The sequence below is a fragment of the Salvelinus namaycush genome, chromosome 24, assembly GCF_016432855.1.
Source record: "Salvelinus namaycush isolate Seneca chromosome 24, SaNama_1.0, whole genome shotgun sequence".
Classification (NCBI taxonomy): Eukaryota; Metazoa; Chordata; class Actinopteri; order Salmoniformes; family Salmonidae; genus Salvelinus; species Salvelinus namaycush.
In genome coordinates, this window is record NC_052330.1 from 30759814 (window position 1) to 30782050 (window position 22237).

The following is a 22237-nucleotide window of genomic DNA, read 5'->3' on the forward strand; positions in this document are numbered from 1 at the left end:
TTGAGGCAATTGAGACATGGCTTCTGTATGTGCCATTGAGGGTGAATGGGAAAGACATTTAAGTGCCTTAGAACAGGGTATGGTAGTAGGTGTCAGTCGCACCGGTTTGTGTCAAGAACTGTAACGCGGCTGGGTATTTCACGCTCAAAAGTGTCCCGTGTGTATCGAGAATGGTCCTCCACCCAAAGGACATCCAGCCAACTTGACACATCCGCGGAAAGCATTGGAGTCAACATGGGCCAGCATCCCTGTGCAATGCTTTCAACACCTTGTAGAGTCGATGCCCCGATGAATTGAGGCTCTGTTCTGAGGGGAAAAGGCATGCCGGTGCAACTCAATATTAGGAAGGTGTTCTTACCTAAGTGGCTCGTCTGCAACAACAACATCTGTATCTACGCGTCTCTGTATTCCCTGGATAGAGATAACAGATACATGAAAGTGTTTTACCACAGGCAAAAATGCATCTATGCTGTTACACTATTGGTTGTTTTGGCTGTGTCTGCAGCACACCCGATCACAAAAAACTCTTACAGCAAATGCATACCTCTGTGAAAAAAAGTAACAAGTAATTGAACGATATGTGTTGTGATTTCATGTCATTCCCCCCCCCCCCCCCCCAATAAATATTCTGCCCCTGAGAAGATAATATTGTTCAGAAACAAAATATCCATTCAATCAGATTTGATTCAATAACCAATCAGGTCAGGTCTAAATCTATTTGGTGAAACAACATTGTGACATACAGTGTGTCATCCATTAGATCCTTTGCCTTCTCCCACTTAACCCTGTCCTAGATCCTAATAAAGCTTTACAGTCTCATATCTGCTATTAAGAAAAGATCTCAGGCTGTTGCCCAAAATGGCACCCTATTCCCTTTATAGTGCACTCCTTTTTTTAAACAGGGCCAGCTCCTGGTCAAAAGTAGTACCATTTTGAGACGACTACTATTCGTCTTAACAACCTCTATGCACGTTGGCAGAGCTAGTCGAGATAATTCATTGTAACACAGTGAAGGTATATAACCTTGAATAGGGTAAAAAGCATAAAAGTCTCCCGTTGAAAATCGATTGGACAGAGAATCAATTGGTTTGATGTTGTCAGGATATAAATGTCTTGATCTCAGAGTTCATAATAAGTTAGGTTAGAACATTGCTGTTGTACATTGAGGTATACTGTATAACCAACAGTGGTATTAAACCAAAGAGCTTAATATTTGGCGATATGATCCTTCTCCACTGTTTCTATGGTCCCACAGCGCCATCTAGGAGGGTGAGAGGAGTAGTGAAACACCTATACACAACCCTGTTCAATCAAACCCGTATGTAGTGATATTCTCCAAACCCAGTTACTAGTTCTATTGCTCCCACAGGTTAGTGTTGTGTTGGAGTGTTCTATTTAGCCTCTGGCAAACTTCATAGTCCACTTGAGAGAGTATCCTGTGCCAAGAAAGCAAGTGTGTGTTTATAACGTGTTAATAATACAGCAGGGTGAAGACCGATGTCGCTCTACACTGAGTATGCAAAACATTAGGAACACTTTCTCTTTCCATTGACATAGACTGACCAGGTGAAAGTTCTGATCCCTTATTGATGTCACCTGTTAAATCCGCTTCAATCAATGTAGATGAAGGGCAGGAGACAGCATAGCTGCGGGAAGTAGTTTGGGGGTTGGGTGGGCGGCGGTGCTGAAAAGTTATTTTGCCCACGCTACAGATGGCTATGTCGGCCCGCTAAAACAGGACTAGTAAAGGCCCAGTGCACTAGTTTTGTAGCAAAAAAATATAAAAAGAAAAAAGGTTTTGTTTGTTTCTTCAGATTTTTCAGGGGGTGCTGCAGCACCCTCAGAACCCCTACTTCCCTCGGCTGTGGGAGGAAACAAGTTAAAGAAGGAGTTTTAAGCCTTGAGACACTTGATACATGGATTGTGTATACATGGATGTGTGCCATTCAATGGATGAATGGGCTAGACAAAAGATTTAAGTGCCTTTGAACGGGGTACGGTAGTAGGTGCCAGGCGCACCGGTTTGAGTGTGTCAAGAACTGCAACGCTGCTGGGTTTTTCGCGCTCAACAGTTTCCAGTGTGTATCAAGAATGGTCCACCACCCAAAGGATATCCAGCCAACTTTTTCCGTACTTACAGTAAGTAAAAATACTTTAAAGTACTACTTAAGTCGTTTTTGGGGGGTATTTGTGTAGCAGGTTTCTTATGTACCACAGGAGAACCAAGAAATGAAGAGCGACACCACGGCTGTCTTTTAGGCTTTTATGTTGATCTGCAATAGTATTGTGAAAAGACGGGACAGGAACACATCAGTCTCCAATGCACCATCTGACAAGTTGTTCTTTCTCTCTCAGTGTTTTCTCGGACTCACACAATCACACTCATATATAAAGCCATAATGTATACTATAAAATAATAACCAGTCCTTAATACAAATAATGTATAATCTTAATTCTTAGACAATAGAACCATACCTGCAATAGTATTGTGAAAAGACAGGACAGGAACACATCAGTCTCCAATGCACCATCTGACAAGTTGTTCTACACAGGAGCATGAAGAAAGGTAAAACACATATCCTGTCTCACATCCCCAATACATTGCTAGGTGCTTTCAGTGTTGACAGTACCAAAATACAACAACTCATGTACAAAAACACTGCAACATAAACAAGTTACAACGTGAAATCGCCTCTATTCTATTCAGACCGTAGAGGACCAAACTACATCTCCCATAATGCAACGCCAGCACCAGTCGGCAGCTCAGCTAACCGTCTGCATCACAGAAAGGCATGCTAGCTAGCAACAGCAGCACTTTTAGCACTCTGTAAACTATATTAATAACAATAAAACTCTGAAAGTTACACGTTTCAATAGCCTCACACTCCCTTATAACAATATCTACAGCATTAACCTTGGGATGCTTTATTTATTTCACGTTATGGACTTCTACAAAGGAGTAATCTGCAACACATACATTTCTCTCTCAGTGTTTTCTCGGACTGAGGAGAGCGGGAGCTACGGGTAGTACCAGGGTGTTACTGACCCCCAACCTGGTTGTTCTGTTCTGCGTTGTGTACTATTCTAATAATTTGAAGTTTGATGGAATAACCATTTTAACTCTACTACATTTGTACTTTACTATTTATATATATTTTTTACTTTTTATTTTACTTCACTACATTCCTAAAGAAAATAATGTACTTTTTATTCTATACATTTTCCCAGACACCCAAAAGTACTTGTTGCGTTTTGAATTGTTAGCAGTACAGGAAAAATTATAAATGTTCTATTAAGGTATCTTTATTTTTACTCAAGTATGACACCGCTGACAACAGCTCTGCACTGCTCGGGGGAAGTGAAAGAAGTATTAATGCCCTTTCTTCTGCAGAGGCCATATCACCATAAAAGCTGCACGGCCAATGCAGATGTCAGATTGACCATGCAGCTCCTTTAACGCTCTATTTAAATAAATACAAATATATATACACTTATTTTTTGGGGGAGGGGGGTGCTGCACTTGACCTCAGGATAACAAGGACTATTGTTTTATGTTCTCTCCATGGTATTGACTCCAAAGATCAGGAGTGTTATTTCCTTCTATTCCAGGAATGTTTTAGCTGGCAATTCCAAGCAAAGCACAGGCTGTGACTACTGTGTTTGTTATCTTCCACTTCTTGTACTGGTAGGTACAAGAGGAAATAACTGGTGGATAAATGAAATAGTATTATGTGATAAGGTTACCTTTTATTATAAGGTTACCTATATTATGAAGTGTTTATGAATGACTATCACACAATTTTAAACAACAAATTATAGCTGTTTAAAAAGTATTTAAAGCTTTACCGAGCGGGATATTGTGTAGGTAAAGAAAGGCCCACTGAAAGAGGAGCAGATAAGGTTACTGTTTCAGGCCCCTGGCCAGTCATTGCGGCAGTATTTCACTATGTGGCAGTATGTTGCTATGTTTGTGTTCAACAGTAGGCTATGACTAGGGTAAATCATCAAAAAAGGTACAGCCTTCATGTGCAATTGACCTTATGTCCCAAATGGCACCCTAGTCCCTATATAGTGACCTACTTTTCATCAGAGCCCTTTGGGCCCTGGTCAAAAGTAGTGCCCTACATAGGGGGTAGGGGGTATTTGGGATACATGATAATTGGTTTAGACTAGGTATCTTGTAGACTGAGTGTGTGAGGAAACATATTCTGTAACCTTGGAGGATTGTAAATCGATTAACTGTAAACATTTAAACAAGTTGTCATGAACGCTGGAGATAATGTGAATCATTCATTAAAACAGTCATACAAGCTGGAAATAATGTTATTCTATTCAGTTTCCCAAAAATACTACTTTCACAAACATCCTATTCAGGGACATCTGGCTCAGTGGGTGGGTGTAAGGAAAATCGTCTCCTTAGACTGTTTTCCTGTAGGCCATGGCACATGACCAAAGTCCTGTACACACAAGTGAAGTGATACTCGTAGTGAAAATCGTAAAACCATGCAAAAGGTTACTACAGGCTCTTTCGATGGTAATTTACATGGCTAATCCCGTATTTATTCAGTTTTACATGACGTCATAAACTCCTCATTGGTCGCTGAAAGTTAACAGGGGCGTGCATTTCCGGTAATCTCATATTGTGTATTTGCAGTTTCCCCAGTCACAGAGAGAGAAGAGAGGTCCCGGGCACGTAAGTATACAAACCTGGATATTCAGGCGAATAAATGCCACCAAGTATGACCAAGAGCTCGGCGAATAAACTGACAAATGGAGATGTTTTCCACCGGACATCCAACGGTAAGACATCATCGAGAAGGAACGGTTTCGTGAAGAATCATTGCTTGTTCCAACAACCGCAACAGAAGAATCGGCGCCCGAGTGAGGTGAGGCCCACCCGTCAACACTACTGCTACTACCGCTCGATGAGAATAGGGAATGACCATTAGAATATCCGGCAACAATATAGATTGAATAAACACAGGCCAATAAAATGTAGCTACTTATTCCAACTATTTTTATTTGTCGCTTTTTTAAACTAGTATTGAAGTTGAGTCATTGTAACAAGTTTGATAGGGTGGATGCTTTGTGATGAAATGATTAAGCCTCAGAATGTGTTGACTGAATTATAATAATTATTTATCGTATCCGTTTTGTGAAAATGTGTCTTGCATCTCAACACAGCAAAGCATCACCACATAAGTACATCAATTGTATATATATATAGTTACAAACAACTACATCCGCAACACATGTGGTTACAGTTAACAGTTCGTATGGGGGAGGGAGCAGTTATTTATTCAATTGCCATATACTGGTGGGGATGAATGATTTCTGGGCTCAGGTGGTTTTGTAAAGATGGACTCTATCGGCGGGTTGATGGTAGCTGGTACTCCTGGTTGAGTGGGTGTGTCAGGTCGGTGGGAATTCTCGCTCCTGCTCTCACAACTCTCTCCAAGAACAGCGCTTCCATGTTCTTGAGTTTAACTCCGATGATTTTGCTTGACAGCGTTACTATTTTGTCGTTGGTTTTTGTTTTAGATGGATAGCTGATTGTACCAGGCTTGGAAACAGAAAGTGAGAACACTGAACAATGTATGTTTAGAACATGGCTGATATTATTTTATTGACCGGGGATTGATTTAATCTCCTCATGAAATACAGTCGTTGTCCCTTTCTGTATATCTGTTGTGTGTTTGCAATCCGAGAGAGTTTCGAGTCGATTTTATAGTTCCAAGATATTTGTATTGCTCAATTGATTCTATTTGTTCTGAGTCAATGTGGATTGGCCTGGTGTCATCTTCTATGGTTCTGAAGTTTGTAATTTCCTTGTTTTATTTTTACATTAAGAATGAGTCTGTTTTCTTTGCACCATTCTGTGGAGTGTGTTATTTCTGTCCTGTGGTCATCCTGGACCCCTCGATTAGACTGAAGAATAGGCTATGGGTGTTAGACAGCGTAATCATAGGCTGCTATGCTTTCATTGTGTAGGTTATTTAGTTTACTAACCAATTAACAATCAGCCACATGCTAGACTCATTTTCACCATTGTTTTCTCCATAACTCACTTTTAAACTAATCATTTACAACATAAAGTCACTCTTATAAACTCCAAACTCCTATCCAGGTTTTAAATGATCAAATAAAATGTTATTGGTCACATGCATGTGTTTAGCAGATGTTATTGCGGGTGTAGCGAAATGCTTGTGTTTCTAGCTCCGACAGTGCAGTAATATATAATGAGTAATATCTAACAATTGCACATATACTCAATACACACAAATCTAAGTAAAGGAATGATGAATTAAGAATATATAAATATATGGATGAGCAATGTCAGAGCGACATAGCCTAAGATTCAGTAGAATAGAATACAGTATATACATATGAGATGAGTAATGTAAGATATGTGAACATTATTAAAGTGACTAGTGTTCAATTTATTAAAGTGGCCAGTGATTCCAAGTCTATGTATCTAGGAAGAAGCCTCTAATGTGCTAGTGATGGCTATTTTACAGTCTGATGGCCTTGAGATAGAAGCTGTTTTTCAGTCTCTCGGTCCCAGCTTTGATGCACCTGTACTGACCTCACCTTCTGGATGATAGTGGGGTGAACAGGCAGTGGCTCGGGTGGTTGTTGTCCTTGATTATCTTTTTGGCCTTCCTGTGACATCGGGTGCTGTAGGTGTCCTGGAGAGCAGGTAGTTTTCCCCCAGTGATGTGATGGGCAGACCGCACCACCCTCTGGAGATCCCTGCGGTTGCGGGTGGTGCAGTTGCCGTACCAGGCGGTGATACAGCCCGACAGGATGCTCTCAATTGTGCGTCTAAGAGTTTGTGAGGGTCTTAGGTGACAAGCCACATTTTCTTCAGCCTCCTGAGGTTTGAGAGGTGCTTGTTGCGTCTTCTTCACCACACTGTCTGTGTGGGTGGACCATTTCAGTTTGTCAGTGATGTGTACACCAAGGAACTTGAAGCTTTCCACCTTCTCCACTGCGGTCCCGTCGATGTGGATAGGGGGGTGCTCCCTCTGCTGTTTCCTGAAGTCCACGATCACGATCATCTCCTTTGTTTTGTTGACGTTGAGTGAGAGGTTGTTTTCCTGGCACCACACTTCCAGATCCCTCACCTCCTTGCTGTAGGCTGTCTTGTCATTGTTGGTGATCAAGCCTTTGTGGAACCCCAGTGTTGAGGATCAGAGGAGTGAAGGTGGAACATACATCTTGTGTCTGAGCCGTTGAATTGCGACTCCTCTGTCTCTGTACTGACATTTTGCCTGTTTGATTGCCTTGCGGAGGGAATAACTACACTGTTTGTATTCGGCCATATTCCCAGTCACCTTTCCATGGTTAAATGCGGTAGTTCGTGCTTTCAGTTTTGTGCGAATGCTGCCATCTATCCACGATTTCTGGTTAGGGTAGGTTTTAATGGTCACAGTGGGTACAACATCTCCTATACACTTCCTGATAAACTCAGTCACCGTATCAGTATATACGTCAATGTTATTCGCTGAAGCTACCCGGAACATATCCCAGTCCGCGTGATCAAACAATCTTGAAGCATGGATTCCGATTGGTCAGACCAGTGTTGAGTAGTTCTTAGCACGGGTACTTCCTGTTTGAGTTTCTGCCTATAGGAAGGGAAGAGCAAAATGGAGTCGTGGTCAGATTTGCCGAAAGGGGGGCGGGGGAGGGCCTTGTAAGCATCCCGGAAGTTGGAGTAGCAGTGGTCGAGTGTTTTAGCACTGCGAGTACTACAGTCTGTGTTAGAACTTCTGCAGCCTTTTTCTCAAATTTCCTTTTTTATAATCCTCAGCCACAATACATGCAGCCTCAGGATATATGGTTTCCAGTTTGCATAACATGACGATTAGATTTTTTAGGATCCCCGTTAGCCAAAGCAAATGGTGACAGCTAGTCTTACTGGAGTCCAACACCCTAACCTAAAAGACTAAACATTTAAACACATGAACATGTAGTTTGCGTGGTATAGAAGTTCTACTGACACTACCATGGAGAATACCAATCAGAACGGGGAGGCAGGGCAGTTGGTTGTGCAACGTAACTGCAGAGGAGTACTTTGTCTCCCAGGCAGCACACACATGACACAACACAAGCCTCCCCTGGGGATAATGACTGCTGGCTATAGGAAGTGGTCCTTGGGAGGGCTGAATGTCTCTGAGGACAGAAGGCGAGAGGATGAGGAAAAGGGACACTGACAGCTAGGCTTTGATGTGTTGGGAGCTTGGGGCGGTTGGACACACACTTGAGGCTACCGTGGAATTCTAAATTGAACCCATTTTCCTATACCCCTCAGGCAATGTAGATATGAAAGGGTTGTATAGAAACCAAACAACATGGTAATAACGTGTACCTGGACTCCATCTAGTCCACTGATGGACAGAATTAATTTTCTCTATACACTTGACCTATAGACTACCGTCTGATCTTAACAAGTGTCTTGGGGACAAGAATTCATCCTTCAGAATCATTGGAATTTGGAGCATTTTGAATTCAAAGTAACTGACCGGTTGGCCCCTTTTAACAGGTTGTTGCTCTCAACCCGAAGGTGATCTTTGTTGAGCTAGTGATGCAGATAATTCAACAGTACCCTTATCCTACCCACCCTTGGTTGATAATCCTGGTGTTGTATCACCGTCGAGAGTTTTAATAAAGATTAGGTTTAGGAGCGGCAAAAATTGAGAGCCTGGGCATTCACTTCGTTGGCATTGCCCTCCTATAAGACCTCTTTATCCAGCTCATGTGACAGTGACACGTCCTGGATGTGTGGAACTCGTCTCTTTTCATGGAATACGAAACGCCCTATTAGATCCCTGTACTGTAGACTACTGTTCCTCACACGAGTTGGTCTTCGGACGGTTGCTAATGCACAGCTATAAAATGTGTTCAGATATGATCTGTCTGGTTTTTACTAGTCTGTGGTAGTGGCTGGAGGGCCTAGGCCACTAACTGCTCTCTCTGAGCGGTATATTTGACTTTAAACATTTCTCTTTGTGTTTCAGTTAGCTTGAAGGTCTAGTTGTTAGCAGTCAGACCTGTATGTGGGTTAGTGGTGTAGTTTAGAGGGCTATTTCATCATGTCCGTTCCTTATGGGAGAATGACTCTGGGATCAGTTCTGAGTTGCATTGAGCACGTAGTCCACATGCGCGCACACACCATAAAGGTAGCGAGAGGCATGACTGGGTCACATGTGGTTGCTAAGCAGCCAGGGTTTAATGGGTGACCAGGCTGACTGACTTTAGGTCATTTGATTTGAGAGTTTAGTTTTCAACACAACAAGCCACAGTTCAGCCTCAATGAAAAGCCTTTGGATAGCCCTCTGGATAGCCCTCTGGATAGCCCTCTGGATAGCCCTCTGGATAGCCCTCTGGATAGCCCTCTGGATAGCCCTCTGGATAGCCCTCTGGATAGCCCTCTGGATAGCCCTCTATCCTCTAGATAACCCTCTGGATAGCCCTCTATCCTCTGGATAACCCTCTGGATAGCCCTCTATCCTCTGGATAACCCTCTGGATAGCCCTCTATCCTCAGGATAGCCCTCTGGATAGCCCTCTGGATAACCCTCTATCCTCTGGATAGCCCTCTGGATAGCCCTCTGGATAGCCCTCTATCCTCTGGATAACCCTCTGGATAGCCCTCTATCCTCTGGATAGCCCTCTGGATAGCCCTCTGGGCCCAGGGTCCAGGTGATCTGGTTTTGCAGGAGGGATAAAAAACACTGTCACTATTCAGGGGTCTGTTTTGTACAAACAATCTTTATTCAAAGGATCTAATCTGTAGGCATATATACATACATACATGCATGCATACATACATACATACATGCATACATACAGTTGGAAGTTTACATACACTTAGGATGGAGTCATTTAACATTCGTATTTCAACCACTCCACAAATTTCTTGTTAACAAACTATTGTTTTGGCAAGTCGGTTAGGACATCTACTTTGTGCATGACAAGTAATTTTTCCAACAATTGTTTACAGACATAATTTCACTTATAAGTCACTGTATCACATTTCCAGTGGATCAGAAGTTTTCATACACTAAGTTGACTGTCCCTTTAAACAGCTTGGAAAATTCCAGAAAATTATGTCATGGATTTAGATGCTTTTGATAGGCTAATTGACATCATTTGAGTCAATTGGAGGTGTACCTGTGGATGTATTTCAAGGCCTACCTTCAAAGTCCATGCCTCTTTACTTGACATCATGGGAAAATCAAAAGAAATCAGCCAAGACCTCAGAAGAAAATGGTAGATCTCTACAAGTCTGGTTCATCGTTGGGAGCAATTTCCAAACGCCTGAAGGTACCACGTTCATCTTTACAAGCAATAGTACGCAAGTATAAACACCATGGGACCAAGCAGCCGTCATACCGCTCAGGAAGGAGACGCGTTCTGTCTCCTAGAGATGAACGTACTTTGGTGCGAAAAGTGTAAATCAATCACAGAACAACAGTAAAGGACCTTGTGAAGATGCTGGAGGAAACAGGTACAAAAGTATCTTTATCCACAGTAAAACAAGTCTTATATCAACATAACATGAAAGGCTGCTCAGCAAGGAAGAAGCCACTGCTCCAAAACCACCATTAAAAAGCCAGACTACGGTTTACAACTGCACGTGGGGACAAAGATTGTACTTTTTGGAGAAATGTCTTCTGGTCTGATGAAACAAAAATAGAACTGTTTGGCCATAATGACCATCATTATGTTTGGAGGAAAAAGGGGGAGGCTTGCAAGCCAAAGAACACCATCCCAACCGTGAAGCACGTGGGTGGCAGCATCCCCATGTTGTGGGGGTGCTTTGCTGCAGGAGGGACTGGTGCGCTTCACAAAATAGATGGCATCATGAGGCAGGAAAATTGTGGATATATTGAAGCAACATCTCAAGACATCAGTCAGGAAGTTAAAGCTTGGTTACAAATGGGTCTTCCAAATGGACAATGACCCCAAGCATACTTCCAAAGTTGTGGCAAAATGACTTAAGGACAACAAAGTCAAGGTATTGGAGTGGCCATCACAAGCCCTGCCCTCAATCCTATAGAAAATGTGTGTGCAGAGCTGAAAAGGCGTGTGTGAGCAAGGAGGCCTACAAACCTGACTCAGTTACACCAGCTCTGTCAGGAGGAATTGGCCAAAATTCACCCAATTTATTGTGGGAAGCTTGTGGAAGGCTACCTGAAACGTTTGACCCAAGTTCAAAAATTTAAAGGCAATGCTACCAAATACTAATTGAGTGTATGTAATCTTCTGACCCATTGGGAATGTGATGAAAGAAATAAAAGCTGAAATAAATAATTTGCTCGACTATTATTCTGACATTTCACATTCTTAAAATAAAGTGGTGATCCTAACTGACCTAAAACAGGGATTTTTTACTAGGATTAAATTGAGTTTAAATGTATTTGTCTAAGGTGTATGTAAACTTCCGACTGTCACATATTCTGCATGTTTCTATAGAGCAAACAGATTAGGCCTGACTAAAAGTAAATCATGACCTTGTAAGGAGAGTCAGAGAGATACAGTATCTCTGCTGGGTTTAACACTTCTGCATCTGTGTTATATGTAGATTAGTTTCACACTTCTGTGATCAATGGCTCAGTTTACTCACTCAAATGCCATTTGTTGATCTTTCCTCAACTTGGGTGTGTCCCATGGGACAGACGGCAATGGTGCAACCACCATTAGACTTTTCTGCAGACACCACAGGCTAATATTAGAACAGACTAGGCTACCCAATAAATGGTGGTTCAAATGCTACCTGCTTTGCATGACCAAAATTGCATGTAAAGATGGACACCAAATCCCTTCCAGTCAGCAACACAACCATCTTCTGTTTGTCTGTGTATTTCTTCTTTTCCAGAACAACCATGTTGTTCGTAACGACAGCCTGTACAACAAAGCGTTTGTGGAGCAGTTTGAGGAGACTCCTCTGCTTGTGGCTGTTCTCACCTACGTGGGCTACGGGATCCTCACCATCTTCGGGTACCTGCGGGACTTCCTCCGGCATTGGGGCATGGAGAAGTGCCATGTGGCCAGAGAGAGGGAAGAGCAGAAGGTAAGAGATGCAGATGAGTTTTTCCTTGGAGGCTATTCACTTTTTTTCTGTTTAGCTCCTGTCTTGGATGCGCGTTTGTTCTCGCTGACAGATCTAGAATCGGATTACCCCGCCCCTGAATTATTTTTTTTAACCATTAAGGGTTTGGAGAAATAGCTGACCCTGTCAGTGGTTACTGGTTAGGGGCAACTTCTGTCTACCTAGTCCATTGTCATTCATTCATTGCTTCTACTTTAAAACGCCCCTCTAAAACCCCTCTCTAAAACGGTTTTATGATGTAGGCTATTACAGTGCTCATATTTACTCTGGTGCTGTGTGAATAGGGTGTGAAATATGCCTGAACTATACAGACGTGTAACATGGGAAGGTGTGAAACTGATTTCTCCAGACACATTCCACTACAGCTTTAGCGTTTTCGAAACCTGTTTTTTTGTAAACCGCAATGCTCAGTGCAACCGTTATGCGTTATGCCAAACCAGTTGTCCTGAAGCTGTGAAAGAGACACACCTATGCCTGTGGAATTTGCGTTGTCTATAAACACACTCTTTCTGGCTAGTGCACACCAAATGCTTTAATATTGAACAGTTAGGTCAAACGATTTCTTTGAAAGCTTGGGAGAAAGACATACCTGTGTGTTTGCATAAATTCAGACCGTGTTATTGATTCCAACAATGACTGACAAGTCTCTCTGTGTCTCTCTCTCTCTCTCTGTGTCTCTCTCTCTCTGTGTGACTCTCTCTCTGTCTCTCTCGCTCTCTTTCTCTGTGTCTCTGTCTGTGTGTTTTCTAGGACTTTGTTCCACTGTACCAGGACTTTGAGAACTTCTACACCCGGAATCTATACATGCGTATCCGTGACAACTGGAACAGGCCGATCTGCAGTGTTCCAGGAGCCAAGATGGACCTGTTGGAGAGGGCCTCCAAAGACTACAACTGGACCTTCCAGTGAGTGGCCCATCCTAACCATAATAACTCTAACAGGGCTTGTGTGCATGTGTAGCTACTAGACTATTGTATATGGTACTGTAGACTCTGGACCTACCCATGGACTATCATGGCTTTTACAGGGAGTAGATGGGTCTGTGTGAGAACGACCCATGTCATGGGTCTATCATGCCCCCTCTATCACCTACAGGTCATTGTCCTACTTACAATGATAAGAGAGGGAAGTCTATCTGGGGACGAACGTGATGTGTAGAAACCAACAGACAATATCTGTCACGTATCGTTGTGTGGTAAAACCTCATTCACTCTTTGCTAGGCAGGATATGCTGCTGTCACAACTGCATGTAAGTGTTAGGGAACCCGTCAAGAACAAGTTCAAAACAAAACCTGATATTATTGTCAACACGATAGCTACTCTTGCTGCTTGTCAAAACTCACAAGTACAGTATAAAAGAAACAGAAGCCTTCGTTTGGTGTGTTTAGCGTTATCAGCAGGTTTTAAAATACAGGACTTCACAGTGTAAGATCGGACCTCCTCCAACACAACTGTAGTTCTGTCTCGTCAGAGTTGCTATAAGTTGTCTTTCTACCCAGACACACAGGTAAGGTGGTGAAAGACGTGATCAACATGGGTTCATATAACTACCTGGGCTTTGCTGAGAACACTGGGAGGTGTGCCGACGCTGCCACAGAGTCGACCCACCACTATGGCGTTGGAGTGGGTAGCACCCGCTATGAGATGGGTAAGACATGGTTATAATCACCTTCTTGTTGGGGACAAGGGCCGTTTTGTTTTTAAACACTCATATCTCTGGACCGCAGGTAGAGCATGGTGCTTACAACGCCAGGATAGTGGGTTCGATTCCCGGTACTACCCGTACCAAAAATGTATGCACGCGTGACTGTTAAGTCGCTTGGATAAACATATCTTCTAAATGTCATATGTTATTTAAAAGGAAGCGCTGATACAAAACGTTGGTAAAATTTAAAACTGCAGACAACCTTCTGGGGACAAACTGGCTCACTCATTCTGTTGTTGGGCTTGGTTGTGCCGTCTACTTTGGTAGTTTTGCCATTTTTAAAGGAAACAAGGAAACAAAAGTCCTCTTGTCATGTATCCCACAATGACAGAGCACAGAATAGAAAGACATGTTGGACATTAACATTCTAGTCAAGTCGTCCTCCATGTGTTGTTTTTGTCAGGCCTTTGTTATGTGCAGGAAGCTGTTGTTCTGAGGTAGTGCATCTTTGTGTTGTTGTATTGTAGTATGACCTGGACAGTTGTATTGAGTTAAAAATGGATAGTGATGTTGATTTAGAGCGTCACTGTAACTGATATGGATACTAGTGAATGTTAGTACGTTTTGTATTGATGTCATGCACGCTTTATGGTGTCATGAACACTCGTTGAAGTAAGACATCATTTTTATTTACATGTTCCTGTTCCTGCTGTATCCAGGTAACCTGGATCTCCATGAGGAGTTGGAACAGCTGGTTGCTAGGTTCCTGGGGGTGGAGTCATCTATGGCGTTTGGGATGGGCTTTGCTACCAACTCCATGAACATTCCGGCTCTGGCTGGAAAGGTAGGGATAAAAATATATATTTCTCACATGCTTACGTCATTTAGAATCTGCTCTTATCCACAGAGACTTTAGGCCTAAAGTCAGTGCATTTAACTAACATATATAGGTAAGACAACCACATATCACAGTCGCATTTTGCATTACTGAAATCATTTTCAATACTTCCTAATCAAACACAATAGTGTACATATTTCTGCGTGCAAAAATGAGCACGGGACCGGAGCGAATTGTTTTTATTTTTTATTGGGAAGGGACAGGAAAGTTCCGGGGTTATGAAACGGTTGTGTGATCAGGAAAGACTGGACAGGAATGGTTTTGAGCTCCCGTGTCAACCTGTAGCACTGTCCTCTGTAGTGGCTTGTGGTTGGAGGCCAGGCAGTTGCCATACTAAGCAGTGATGCAGCCGGTCAAGACGCTCTCAGTGGTGCAGCTGTAGAACTTTGTGAGGATCTGAGGGCCCATGCTGAATCTTTTCAGCCTCATGAGGGGGAAAAAGCATTGTTGTTTCCTCTTCACGACTGGGTTGCTGTGTGGGGACCATAATATGTCCTTATTGATGTGGACATTGAGGAACTTGAAGCTCTCGACCTGCTCCACTACAGCCCTTTTGATTTAAATGAGGGCGTGCTCGGCCCTCCGTTTCCTGTCGTCCACGATCAGCGAATTTGTATTACTGACGTTGAGGGAGAGGTTGTTGTCCTGGCACCACACTGCCAGGTCTCTGACTTCCCTATAGGCTGTGTCATCGTCATTGGTGATCAGGCCAAACCACCGTCTTCTGCAAACTTAATGATGGTGTTGGAGTCATGCGCGGCCATGGGTGAACAGGGACTACAGACCCCTAAGGGCACCCCTAAGGGGCTCCGTGTTGAGGTTCCGCATGGCGGATGTTTTGTTGCCTACCCCCACCACCTGGGGGCAGCCGATCAGGAAGTTGGGAATCCAGTTGCAGAAGGAAGTGTTTAGTCTCAGGGTCCTTAACTTAGCGATGAGCTTTGAGGGCACTATGGTGTTGAATGCTGAGCTGTAGTCAATGAATAGCATTCTCACAGGTGTTCCTTTTGTCCAGGTGGGAAAGGGCAGTGTGGAGTTCAATAGAGATTGCATCATCTGTAGATTTGTTTGGGCGGTATGTGACTTGGAGTGGGTCCAGGGTTTCTGGGATGACGGTCCAGGGTTTCTGGGATGACGGTCCAGAGTTTCTGGGATGACGGTCCAGGGTTTCTGGGATGACGGTCCAGGGTTTCTGGTCCTGATCTTACTACATGTATTTCTCACTCCATGAACATTCCTGCTGGCTAGGTAGGAATCTCACCCTCTCTCTCACCCTCTCTCTCACCCTCTCTCTCACCCTCTCTCTCACCCTCTCTCTCACCCTCTGTGTCTCATCTCTGTTCTCTCTCTTTCTTATCTCTCTTATCTCGCTCTCGCTCTCACGTTCTGTAAGTCAATGAACTGAAGTAACCTCTCATTGATGTTAACCAGTTGAATGATAGGACAACATTTTGATTTCCACCTAAATAGACCCAAACGTAATAATTTCCCATGAGATGGCCATGAACAATAACTGGTAATGTAGCATAGTTTTAGAAAGATCTGGAACTCACCTTTCTGGTAAAAACATTTATATAAATTGCTGAGGTCTACTCACTTGAGGACACAAGCTCAAGTACATAGTATAAGTATTATGAAAATATGAAAAATCATATTTCTTTCCTATTCAACAAAAGTGTGGCTTGAAATAACAAATGCTTTAAATATTATAACAATGAAATTCTAAACAATTTCACCGTTCCTAGAACTGTAAAATAAATATGAACATACTTAGTGACCGTACAATATTGGCACCATTTCATATAACTGTTGACAGAGAATTTTCTCCTGAACGTCCTCTGAGCGGCGCAGAAACTCCATTCAATGTTTGCAGACTCGTTACAACTTCAGCTTTAAGCACAGTGATTTTGTCCGTCTCTGACCCAGACAAAGTGGTCTTGCTTCAATTCTACGAAATGATTTAGTTAAGAGGTAAATCCGGCTGAGCATATCACACAGAGATGAAACCACTATGGCTGGATTCGTTTGACTGTCACCGTTCATTTTCCTTCTCCCAAGCTCAGCTCACTCGCTCAGAGGAAGAGATAATTGATTCTTTGTCTGGATAGGCCAGAAAATGTGACACGTCACTCCTTATGCAAATGTAGGGTCTGAAACCTGACACTTGGAAATAGAGAGCAGACAACTGGGGCTTTTTGGCATTATAAGGCAAGGGACACTACGGCGTTCACAGGGCGCTTTCGACACCAACATGTCATTCGGGAATCAGTCCAGAACTGCTCAAAGTCCCCCATATGGGGGTTCACGCCGTTCCAAAATTCTCTAGTTTCCTCAGTGTGTTTTCAAAACATTGAGAAACAGGTCGTTAATCATCATGATGCCTGAAAGGCCTTGAGTTATTAGGATAGGAAGCTCACTCTCCGCCCCTCTCTCTCTCTCCGCCCCCCCCCTCTCTCTCCCCCCCCCCCCCCTCTCTCTCTCCCCCCCCTCTCTCTCCGCTCCTCTCTCCGCCCCCCTCTCTCTCCACCCCTACTCTCTCTGACTCATATAACCCTTTACTTCTCCTCCTCTAAGTTTTGTTTTGACAAAAAGTGAAGTAAAAGTCTCTGACTGGCAGGCGCGTGGTCGTCCTCGTGAAAGTAGTCAACACACTTCCTCTCGACAGACGCACACATTGAGGAGAGGCGAAGGACCATTCACATGTTCCTGATAGACTTCCTCCTCCTCGCCTCTTCTTCTTGGAAATTACATCGTTGCTTAATGCACTAATTCTGCTCAATCGTTCAATCACTAGATGATGGAATTGTGTAACTTGTCTTGTGGTAACTATACAATGGCTGTGGGGTGTCGTGGTGTGATGTCTGAGGTGTCATTGACTGTGACCCCCCTTCAGGGAAACTGTCCTGTATACCACTTTACTGTGTTAGGGTTTTTGTGTTGCGATGTAAATAAATGATATTATTTTGCTGTAATTCCAGGGTTGTTTGATCCTGAGTGATGAGTTAAACCATGCCTCTCTGGTGCTGGGCGCTCGGCTGTCTGGATCCATCATCAGAGTCTTCAAGCACAACAGTGAGTCATTTAGTGTTGTCAAAGACGACCCTGTTTGATCACCATCTATCTATTACCTCAGGCAGCTCTCTACAGTAAACTTACAGATCACAATGGGATGTAATCTGCTCCGTGCAATCAACACAACACTAAAGACCAACTGTCTCTCATTAGAAGCTCTAGTCTCTGTCTAGCTGTTTGTTTGTCTTTATATTAGTCTGAGCACATGTAAGCCACCGTCCATCTCCAGCCACCTCTACACCATCTACTGTTCCTCCCTATCCAGTTAGACGTGACTCTGTAGTTAGGTGTCAGTTAATAATATGGATATTTCGTGCCAGTGTTTGTTTTGTTTTCTCTCATTGCTCCTCCTGGCATTCTATTTTAGACTGACAAGACAGGGGAGATGTGACGCATAAACACATTTCTTCACTCGAAGACTTGCTGCCACTCAGTGTTAGCCAGCCATCTTGTTGTTGTCTTGCTTGGGATACAATGTCTAAACATTCAGGTACTTACGCTGCATTATTCAGACGCTTTTCTATGTTCTGTGTCTGTCTCTCTAGATATGGTGAGTCTAGAGAAGCTGTTGAGAGATGCCATAGTCCACGGCCAGCCCAGAACACGCAGGCCCTGGAAGAAGATCCTCATTCTGGTCGAAGGAATATACAGGTACTGTACCTTTTTTAAGAGGTATCATATGTACAGCTATCATCTGCATTTCTATTCTGAGTTTTCTTATTAAGCGTTCATTAATGAATTCCAATAAATAATGGAAATAACCCCAGCTGAATCAGACGCTCACAATACATTTTAGAAAGTCTCCCTGCAGGCTCGGCACGGCCTAGTCTCCCTGCAGGCTCGGCACGGCCTAGTCTCCCTGCAGGCTCGGCACGGCCTAGTCTCCCTGCAGGCTCGGCACGGCCTAGTCTCCCTGCAGGCTCGGCACGGCCTAGTCTCCCTGCAGGCTCGGCACGGCCTAGTCTCCCTGCAGGCTCGGCACGGCCTAGTCTCCCTGCAGGCTCGGCACGGCCTAGTCTCCCTGCAGGCTCGGCACGGCCTAGTCTCCCTGCAGGCTCGGCACGGCCTAGTCTCCCTGCAGGCTCGGCACGGCCTAGTCTCCCTGCAGGCTCGGCACGGCCTAGTCTCCCTGCAGGCTCGGCACGGCCTAGTCTCCCTGCAGGCTCGGCACGGCCTAGTCTCCCTGCAGGCTCGGCACGGCCTAGTCTCCCTGCAGGCTCGGCACGGCCTAGTCGTACAGTTAGGAAGTTTCTTTTAACTGGGTGTGGCAGGATGTTGACTGAATAATTTCCTAGTCTTTACATAGAAGTGGGCATAAATATAGTGCGACTTGAGTTGTTTGTCATGTACTTAGTGTAAAGGTCCACCAATCCGTTGTGATCAGTATGGATCTTGGTGAAGCTGCCTGTCCCTGATCAGTTCACTAAATGTGTCGTTAAAACGGTCTGACACACCCTGAGTGATCTAGAGAAACACACAGTCACTGACTTCTCACTGCAAATGAAGATCAAAAAGAAACATACACTGCTTACGTTGTTTTAGATTGCACATAGGGAGACGTTCACATGTCTTAGTACGGCGGTGTGGTCATTTTCCAGACACAACAGTTGATCCACAGAATATTTATAGTGTGTGTGCTGTGCGTACACGTTTGTGTGTGTGTGCTGTGTGTACACGTTAATGTCGTGTGTGTGCTGTGCGTACACGTTCATGTCCATGTATGTGTGTGTCTGTCTCTCCTCCCTCCACATCTCACCATTCTCCTCTCCATCTTCAGTATGGAGGGATCCATCGTGCGTCTGCCTGAGGTGATAGCCCTGAAGAAGCGCTACAAGGCCTTTCTCTACCTGGACGAGGCCCACAGCATCGGGGCACTAGGACCTCGCGGTGGAGGGGTGGTCGAGTACTTTGGTCTGGACCCCAAAGATGTTGACATCATGATGGGAACGTTCACTAAGAGCTTTGGTGCTGCTGGAGGGTATATCGGAGGAAAAAGGGTGAGTTGGCTGTCTGACAGAGGTTAAAGGTCAGGGGAGGTCATTATTGGAGTATTTACCAAGAGCTTTAGTGCTGCTGGAGGATAGGTCGGAGGACTAGGCCGCTGCTGGAGGATAGGTCGGAGGACTAGGCCGCTGCTGGAGGATAGATCGGAGGACTAGGCCGCTGCTGGAGGATAGATCGGAGGACTAGGCCGCTGCTGGAGGATAGATCGGAGGACTAGGCCGCTGCTGGAGGATAGATCGGAGGACTAGGCCGCTGCTGGAGGATAGATCGCAGGACTAGGCCGCTGCTGGAGGATAGATCGGAGGACTAGGCCGCTGCTGGAGGATAGATCGGAGGACTAGGCCGCTGCTGGAGGATAGATCGGAGGACTAGGCCGCTGCTGGAGGATAGATCGGAGGACTAGGCCGCTGCTGGAGGATAGATTGGAGGACTAGGCCGCTGCTGGAGGATAGATCGGAGGACTAGGCCGCTGCTGGAGGATAGATCGGAGGACTAGGCCGCTGCTGGAGGATAGATCGGAGGACTAGGCCGCTGCTGGAGGATAGATCGGAGGACTAGGCCGCTGCTGGAGGATAGATCGGAGGACTAGGCCGCTGCTGGAGGATAGATCGGAGGACTAGGCCGCTGCTGGAGGATAGATCGGAGGACTAGGCCGCTGCTGGAGGATAGATCGGAGGACTAGGCCGCTGCTGGAGGATAGATCGGAGGACTAGGCCGCTGCTGGAGGATAGATCGGAGGACTAGGCCGCTGCTGGAGGATAGATCGGAGGACTAGGCCGCTGCTGGAGGATAGCCAGCTCTCTCCGAAAGGCAGAAACTTGAGTGCCAGCTTTTTTCCTCATGTTCCCGTTCCATTAAGTGAATGAATACTAGACTAGGAAGTATGGCTAAGCAACGCCAAAAGATCTGCGATCAGGAGAAATGTTCTTGGCGGGGTGCCAAGACCTCTGAAGCAGCACTCAGTGCTGGAAACACCAAAACATTCAGTTACAACAGAGCTAGGTGCAGGGGTCCCTCCCTTCTAACACTGAAACTGCCTTGGGTGTTCCTACACAGATAATCGCCACTGACATGAGTCATGACATGTATATTATGAGTCGAAGCCTTTGTTTTCAGGGCTGGTTACTGATACAGTTTACTGAAAAAGTTTTGGTGTGGTGGTTTCGTCATCAACAGGACAAGCCGGTTTCATCATTGCCCAATGAGACATTTCCCACAGTGAAACCAGACTTCCATGGCTCAGTTGGAGCACGTTTGATTTCTGAATAGATCCCATACTGTCTACATGAGAATGACAATGGCCTCTTCTCTTCCCCCATAGGAGTTGATAGACTACCTGCGGTCCCACTCCCACAGTGCTATCTACGCCACCTCCATGTCTCCTCCTGTGTCCCAACAGATCATCACTTCTATGAAGATTATCATGGGGGAGGACGGTACCACTCTGGGTGAGTTTACACAGCCAGCCTCCATCAGCTGGGAGGAAACACACTGTGTAGCTGAAATAGAACTAGTTAGTATCCCAAATCCTGCAATCAGTAACACTTTACCCCTGTTTTATATGTATACTGAACAAAAATATAAACGCAACATGTAAAGTCTTGGTCCCATGTTTCATGAGTTGAAATAAAAGATCCCAGAAATGTTCCATACGCACAAAAAGCTTATTTCGCTCAAATTTTGTGGACACATTTGTTTACATCCCTGTTAGTGAGCATTTCTCCTTTGCCAAGATAATCCATCCACCTGACAGGTGTGGCATATCAAGAAGCTGATTAAACAGCATGATCATTACACAGGTGCACCTTGTGCTGGGGACAATAAAAGCCCACTCTAAAATGTGCTGTTTAGTCACTCAACACAATGTCACAGATGTCTCAGGTTTTGAGGGAGTTTGCAATTGGCATGCTGACTGCAGGAATGTCCACCAGAGCTGTTTCCAGATAATTTGATGTTCATTTCTCCACCATAAGCCTCCTCCAACTTCATTTTCTGAGAATTTGTCAGTACGTACAACCGACCTCAAAGCCGCAGACCACGTGTAATCACGCCAGCCCAGGACCTCAACATCCGGCTTCTTCACCTGAGGCATCGTCAGGGAGGTGTGGTGCGGAGTATTTCTGTCTGAAATAAAACCCTTTTGTGGGGAAAAACTCATTCTGATTGGCTGGGCCTGGCTCCACAGTGGGTGGGCCTGTCTCCCAAGTGGGTGTGGCCTATGCCCTCCCAGGCTTCCCCGTGGCTGTACCCCTGCCCAGTCATGTGAAATCCATAGATTATGGCCAAATGAATGTATTTCAATTCACTGATTTCCTTAAATGATCTCTAAATCAGAAAAATATTTGAAAATGTTGCATTTATATTTTGGTTCAGTATACTGTGTATTCAGACCCCTTGACTTTTTCCACATTTTGTTACATTACAGCCTTATTCTAAAACGGATTTAAAAATAAATCCTCATCAATCAACACACAATCCCCCGAAATGACAAAGCGAAAACA

The 22237-nt window shown here is 44.5% G+C and overlaps 1 protein-coding gene across 1 annotated transcript in view; it reads left to right on the forward strand.

Moving 5' to 3' along the window:
- Positions 1-4657: 4657 nt before the first annotated feature.
- Positions 4658-22237, forward strand: part of LOC120019173 (serine palmitoyltransferase 2-like) — a 31736-nt gene continuing 14156 nt past the window's right edge. Inside the window, exons 1-9 of the mRNA XM_038962470.1 lie at positions 4658-4886; positions 11884-12078; positions 12868-13022; positions 13617-13765; positions 14482-14606; positions 17639-17732; positions 18278-18383; positions 19510-19729; positions 21058-21184. Of these exons, the coding sequence (XP_038818398.1) occupies positions 4728-4886; positions 11884-12078; positions 12868-13022; positions 13617-13765; positions 14482-14606; positions 17639-17732; positions 18278-18383; positions 19510-19729; positions 21058-21184 (1330 nt within the window). The 5' untranslated portion in view covers positions 4658-4727. The remainder of the gene's footprint in view (positions 4887-11883; positions 12079-12867; positions 13023-13616; positions 13766-14481; positions 14607-17638; positions 17733-18277; positions 18384-19509; positions 19730-21057; positions 21185-22237) is intronic.